The 7579-nt window shown below is 36.0% G+C and overlaps 2 protein-coding genes across 2 annotated transcripts; both read left to right on the top strand.

Moving 5' to 3' along the window:
• Positions 1-2472: 2472 nt before the first annotated feature.
• Positions 2473-4559, top strand: LOC131653388 (uncharacterized). The gene is made up of 6 exons (XM_058923521.1): positions 2473-2869; positions 3038-3231; positions 3289-3535; positions 3605-4240; positions 4330-4354; positions 4439-4559. The coding sequence occupies exons 1-6, from the start codon at positions 2473-2475 to the stop codon at positions 4557-4559; spliced, it is 1620 nt and encodes a 539-aa protein (XP_058779504.1).
• A 351-nt stretch (positions 4560-4910) lies between these two features.
• On the top strand, positions 4911-7070 carry LOC131653381 (uncharacterized). Its single transcript, XM_058923511.1, has 5 exons — positions 4911-5121; positions 5213-6076; positions 6155-6702; positions 6847-6926; positions 7040-7070. The coding sequence occupies exons 1-5, from the start codon at positions 4911-4913 to the stop codon at positions 7068-7070; spliced, it is 1734 nt and encodes a 577-aa protein (XP_058779494.1).
• Positions 7071-7579: the final 509 nt, after the last annotated feature.

Raw genomic sequence — 7579 nt, 5'->3', positions numbered from 1 at the left:
GGGGTAAAAGTCAATTATCCCTTGCTTTAATGTTGTCCTAAGAAGCGTTCAATACTGCTGAGAAAGTAGTGTCAAAAACGAAGTAATTATACAAGAATGTGAATTTTTTGAAAACCAAAAAGAGGTTTGCTATTTTGATATTAAATTAACTACACCGTAGATGTACACCATAACTTTTTTCAAAGCTTTTATGTGTGGCACAAAAATCCAAGCAAGAAAAAATAATAAAAAAAAACATAAAGTATATGGATTTGTATAAATATACAGTGTAGTGTCACCTATGAGTGTATGTTTAGCCTCAACCAAAAAACCTTTTAATTTAAGAAGTGGGAGGAGAGAAAAGATATAAGAAAGTCGGTTAAAACAACCTATTAATACTAGTATATGTATTTAATGTATGATGCTTAATGTATTTTAAGAGATACATCACTACTACATGAAAACATACATGATGCATAGTGCAATAAACATAATCAGACTTCGACTACCGCATGTGAATTTGACTCTGTCGAATTCTAAATAATCAGACTTCGACTACCTTCACCACTTTGACTTCTCCTCTTTCCATTATCTCTCTGATAAAATGCAGTCAAATGACATCGCATCAAACAAACATAATTAGTTAAGGCATGATTCGAAATCTATTTGATGGCAAGAAATGGAAACACTTTCATAGAGTACATCCAGAATTTACAGTAGAACCCCGAAATGTCAGGCTTGGATTATGCTCACATGTTTTTACTCTTTAATTATATACAATCGTCAACAATTGCATATTCTTGTTGTCTAGTTATTGTTACCCTGTACAATCTCCCTTCTGAGATGTACATGAGATATCTTATTATTCCATTAATGGCTCCACCTATTAACTGTTTAATCATTTTTCCTAGTTGTAATGTCAACACACCATTGGTCACGCCTCTGCAAATACCCAGTGTTAGAAACCAGCCTGTTTGTCGCGAAGTACCGCCAGTAACACAGTCCACACACAATCACCGTCGTAGCACGGAGCCAACATGTCCGATTTTTACACCTGCGGTCAATATGGATTTTAATAGCGACTCCGACAATGATAGCGACTACGATCCTTTTGCAGGTATGTCTAATACTTTGTTCTATCACTAAATGCTATATTTCAGTTTACATTTACTTTACAGTTAGAGACCTTATTTCAATTTTGCCTTAAAACCTATGTATTTCGTAACAGCATATCATTCCGAAGATGAAATCTGTTCAGATACAGACGAGCATGAAGCACCTTTGCCTATCCATGGTTATGCAACCGGAATTGACTCGGGTACGTCGTTAATCCTTTAAGATAAGTACAGACTTAAAGATAGCAACCATTTTAGATTTCATATCACTAATTTTTACATGGATTGGTTGATTGTAGAATATTACGATATCGGTTCACCTCTTATCGAATGTCGTTACTGTAAAGCAATGATGTGGTATCAGGAGAGGATGCACAAAAGTACCCACTCTGCTAACCCGAAGTTTATGATGTGCTGTGGGAACGGAAAAGTTGAACTCCCGCTGTTAAGGCAGCCTCCGGAACCACTTGCAACACTTTTGTTTGATCACGAAAGTATTGTTAGTCGGAAGTTTCAAGAACAAATCCGACTATACAATATGATGTTTGCATTCACATCACCGGGAGCAAGGTTGGACAATTGTTTTAACAACGGACGTGGCCCTCCAATACTAAGGATACAAGGTCAAACGTGTCATCGCATCGGAGGTATGTTGCCTCCTCAAGGTCAAAAACCAAAGTTTGCCCAGTTATATATTTATGACACCGAAAATGAGACGCAAAACAGAATGCATCATCTAAGGTAATGGTCACGCACAACTCACTTTCTTGGTTGTTAAATAGTTGCTTATACTGTACTGAGCAGTTTTATTAGTTAAATATTCTGTTTTGGTCTTTAAGAATGCTTTTTTCTCATGTGAAGGAACAAAGAGAACATTGATCCTCTGGTTGTCAATCAACTGTCCAACATGTTGTATGAATTCAATCCTCATGCTAAGATCTTTCAAATGGAAAGACACTGGTTGAATAGCGGGGAACCTCAAAACCTAAAACTGCGACTTATTTCTAATCGGTCTACTGATGGTAGAGTGTATAACCAGCCAACTGTCAGTGAAGTTGCAGCCTTGGTTGTTGGAGATATTGACACGGCAGAAATGAGGGATATAATAATGCAAACTAGAGGAGGAGGACTTCAAAGAATCAACGAACTGCATGCCGCTTACATGGCCTACCAATATCCGTTGATTTTTCCGTATGGTGAGGATGGCTATAGACCTGATGTAGCCCATAGGGACCTGCCTGTCAACGAAAACAGCATTAGAAATAGGCTCACGATTCGCGAATGGCTGGCCTTTCGCATTCAAACCATATCAAAAGAAGCTAAGACTTTGTTATCTTTTAGACGGCTGTTCCAGCAATTTTTGGTCGATGGTTACACTATGTTAGAGTCCGAGAAACTAGAATGGCTACGCAAAAATCAACCAAAGCTTCGAGTGTCCAAGTACAACTCTTTACATGAAGAGGGCGACCAAAGTCAAGCTCCAGGTTTAAGCATAGGTAAGCGAGTGGTGTTGCCTTCGTCCTTTGTTGGCGGTCGTAGGTTTATGGATCAATTGTACTATGATGGAATGGCTATATGCAGTAAAGTTGGATTTCCAGATCTGTTTATTACTTTTACCTGTAACCCGAATTGGCCGGAGATTCAAAGGGTACTTGGTCCTCTTCATTTGAAGCCCCAAGATCGGCCGGATATCATTTCTAGAATTTTCAAAATCAAGTTTGATCAATTGCTCTCAGATTTGACCAAAAAAGGTGTTCTTGGCAAAGTTCTGGCTTGTAAGATATTTATCCCCGTCTACTCTGTTTTGATTATAATATGTCTAAGTGCAATTTTAACTTTTGATGACATAGGAGTAAACCAGCACTTCTGCTTTATATTCTACTTTCAATTGATTATACTATTTCTAACAGCAAATTTAACTTTTACATGCTCTATCATTGTAGATATGTACACCATTGAATTTCAGAAAAGAGGATTGCCTCATGCCCATATATTGATCTTCTTGCACCCATCAAATAAATATCCAAGACCGGAAGACATTGACAAGATCATTAGTGCTGAAGTGCCCAATCCCGAAACACAACCTCGACTTTTCAATTTGGTGAAATCTCACATGGTTCATGGTCCTTGTGGTTTGGCAAATCTCAACTCACCCTGTATGAAAGATGGGAGGTGCACAAAGTTTTACCCTAAGAAATTCCAAAGTACAACTATAGTGGACCAAGAAGGCTACCCGGTTTATAGGAGAAGAAACAACGGACACACCATTCAAAAGAAAGACATCATTTTTCATAGTGGTCATGTGGTTCCTCACAATCCAAGTTTGTTGTTGAAGTATGAAGCCCACATCAACATGGAATGGTGCAATCAAAATACTTCTATCAAATACCTTTTCAAATATATTAACAAAGGGTCCGATAGAATTTCGGCAATCATACAAGGCCAAGACAAAAACAACGTTGACGAGATCAAACAATATTTGGATTGTCGATACATATCCCCAAGTGAAGCATGTTGGCGTATATTTTCTTATTCTATACATGGCAGAAAACCAGCCGTAGAAAGATTGTTTTTTCACATGGAAGGTGAAAACTCTGTGTACTACAAAGACTACGAGCAGGTTGGTGATGTGTTGCTTAAACCAAGTGTAACAGAGTCCATGTTTACAGCCTGGTTTGAGGCAAACAAAACTTACGAGGAAGCAAGATTACTAACTTATGGTGACTTTGTTTCTAAATTTGTTTATCACAAACGAAGTCGAAGTTGGAAACCAAGGAAGCGAGGGTATACCATTGGTCGATTGATTTGGGTTCCGCAATCCACTGGCGAGTTGTTTTATTTAAGGATGATGCTTACCGTCACAAAAGGGCCGTTATGCTATCAAGACATAAAAATGGTTGATGGTAAAAAGTGCAAAACTTTTAGAGATGCGTGCTTTGCGATGGGAATTTTACAAGATGATCGTGAATTTGTCGAGGCAATCAAAGAGGCGCATCTTTGGGGGTCGGGTCCTTTTTTACGCAAACTATTTGTGACAATGTTACTTTCGGCATCCATGAATAGACCTGAACATGTTTGGAGAAAGACTTGGAGATATTTATCGGATGGTATTCTTTATGATCAACGGTTATTGGCAAGAAACCAAGGTATTTTATCTTACTATATCTGTCATACTTTTTCCTTATTTTCCTTGCTGTTACAATTGCTATTTAATACTGTCCATAATTCCTATTAGGAATATTGTCCATATTTACTAATTGGTATACAGTTCTGTTAAATCATATGCAAAAGTTATACAATTCAAATAGTGCGAATTTCCTCCATATTTAGTATTTCGTATACAGTTCTGTTTTGGAATCTACTACTTATAATTCAGCAGCATTTATAAGCATTGCTTATATGACATATTTGCATGATATGAAAAGGCCTGCATCCATGCTACTAAAAATGAGACACCTATCATGAATGCACATGCTCGGTGAATATATATGGCCTATGTCATGCAACATTCTGTTAAGATGGGCCACGAGGACAAAATTTATTTGACTATTTCCAAATATAATGCAAATATAATCGCTAAGTTCTAAGAAAAGATAATGCTAATATTTTTACAAACACCTTCATTATTTATACATTACTGGGCATATATACATATCACTATTTAGATTCAAACACATGTACGGTTTTAATTTTTATGATCAATAAGGTTCTGTATGTGCAACATGAACTTGCTGGTCTAAATAGTTAATATTTCCATGTATTTGCAGAATGGTAATAAAATTGTATTAATTCCCTTTTTTTATCATAGGTTTGACAATGAGCGATGCCGAGCTAAAGGAACGGACACTGATGGCTATTGAAATACTATTACAAAATAATAATCGTAGCTTGAAGGACTTCAAACCAATGCCAGTTCCAAAAGAGGATGTCGTTTTCTTTACCGGAAACAGATTACTTTATGATGAACGTCAATATGATGTTGTTGAACAACAACAAATTTTTGAACATTTGTCCGCTTCTCTTACAGGTAATATGACTACCTTATTACAACAATTTCGTATATGTCAACTCTTCAATTCTTATTAACAAGACTTTTTGGAAACATCTCTTATACATAGATGAACAAAGAGGAATTTTTGAGGAAATCATGGATGCCGTAGAGAAGCAACAAGGTGGTGTTTTTTTTCTGTATGGCTACGGTGGGACTGGTAAGACCTTTATGTGGAAAACTTTATCAGCAGCACTTAGGTCTAAGAAAAAAATTGTCTTGCCTGTTGCTTCAAGTGGGATTGCAAGTTTGTTGTTACCAGGTGGAAGAACAGCTCATTCTAGATTTAAGATTCCAGTTCCTACTCTAGAAAATTCTATTTGCAACATTGAAAAACAAGATGATCTTGCTGGGCTTCTAAAGATGACAGATTTAATTATATGGGATGAGGCTCCTATGGCTAATAAATTTTGCTTTGAATCTCTCGACAAATCCTTGAGAGATATTATGAGTGGAATCCCACATGCATCTAGGAAAGTTTTTGGTGGTAAGGTTGTTGTGTTTGGTGGTGACTTCAGACAAATCCTACCAGTTATACCAAGAGGAACTAGATCAGACATAATCCATGCAACCATAAATGCTTCTTATATTTGGGATCATTGTAAGGTGTTGAGGCTTACAAAGAACATGCGCTTGCAAACTGGTGATAATGCTTCTTCTACAGCTGATGACATAAGGAGCTTTTCTGAGTGGATTTTAAAAATTGGAGATGGGACCATGTGTGAGCCAAATGATGGTTATGCTGATATTTGTATTCCAGATGAGTTCTTAATTTCAAACTTTTCTGATCCCATCAAGGAAATTGTTGAAGATACATACCCTGATCTCATTCATAATTATCTTGATTCCAATTATCTTCAAAGTCGTGCAATCTTGGCTTCAACAATTGAGGTTGTTGATGATATCAACCAATATATCACAAATCTGCTTCCAGGTACATAAATATCACTTAATTCTTTTTGATTAAGTTAATTGTTAACACCTTTTGATATGTCTTTGGAAACTGTTGTAGGAGAAGAGAAAGAATACTTCAGTAGTGATTCTATTGATAAATCTGATGCAACTAGCTTTGATGCATATGAGCATGTGACACCTGAATTCCTAAATGCTCTCAAAACTTCGGGATTGCCTAACCATTCCATCAAGTTGAAAGTTGGTGCCACTATTATGTTAATGCGCAATCTAGATCAGTCGGAAGGGTTGTGCAATGGTACAAGGCTAACTGTAACCAAGCTTGCTAATCATGTCATTGAAGCTAAGATCATTTCTGGAAAAAATATTGGTAACTTATTTTATATTCCTAGAATGTCTCTATCCCCCTCACAATCCCCATGGCCGTTTAAATTGGTAAGACGCCAGTTTCCAATTATTGTTTCATTTGCCATGACTATTAACAAATCCCAAGGGCAATCACTTGATAATGTTGGTCTGTATTTGCCTAAAGAAGTTTTTAGTCATGGTCAATTATATGTGGCTATCTCAAGAGTCAAAGCGAAAAAGGGTTTAAGGATTCTTATTCATGACAAAGATAAACAACCTATGAGCACTACCACCAATGTTGTATTCAAAGAAGTGTTCCATAACATTTGAAAAGGTCCAAGTTTTATAAATATTATCTTATCATGCCATTAACAATAGTTAGTAAATGTTTATTGCCCTTTACATGTACATGTTAACTTATTTTTCGTTTTCTAACTATTTCAGGTCCAAAGATTCACATCATTTTTTAATTTCAGGCTGCAGCCAATGTTGCATTCAAACATAAGTTCCATGACATTTGAAAGGTCCAACTTTTACAATTTTTTGGCTTATCATACCATTAACAACTTAAAATAAATCTTTGTTGTACTTTACATTCACATGTTAACTTTAATTATTTTTTTTTAATCTATTTCAGGTCCAGCCAATCACCTCATCAAAGAGTTTAATGCTGCAGCCATTTTTTTTTTCAACCATTAATCCAAAATGGTGTTATGACATTATAGCTCCTTCATGTGTTATGACTTTGTAAAAACTAATTATATCCTATTAGAAACATGATTTTGATTTGATAAAGTTATTGTTCCATTTGTTTTATTTTTTTGGAAATTGGCATATCTTAAAAATATTACCCGTGCGGCAGCACGGGTTTGTTACTAGTTTACATCAATAAGTTAGCAATTGTGGAAAAGAAAATAAGGGCAGCAATAACATTCATCAAGGTATATAAACAGTGATATCTTAGATTTTTACTTTCTTTATAATTAATAAGTTTGCAGCTTCACTAATATATATCACTCCATTATGTTTTGCAGGAATTATACAAGTGTGCTAAGCCATATATCATTGGACTTGTGAAGGCCATTATGCGGTTGCTTATTGGGCTTTTGAAGGTGCTTGTAAGCCTTGCAATCATAATCATTAAAATAAGTATCCATTTGCTTATTGGACTTGTGAG

The sequence above is a fragment of the Vicia villosa genome, linkage group LG1, assembly GCF_029867415.1.
Source record: "Vicia villosa cultivar HV-30 ecotype Madison, WI linkage group LG1, Vvil1.0, whole genome shotgun sequence".
NCBI lineage: Eukaryota > Viridiplantae > Streptophyta > Magnoliopsida > Fabales > Fabaceae > Vicia > Vicia villosa.
The sequence above is the reverse complement of the archived record's forward strand: the minus strand, read 5'-3'. Positions and strand labels throughout refer to the sequence as shown.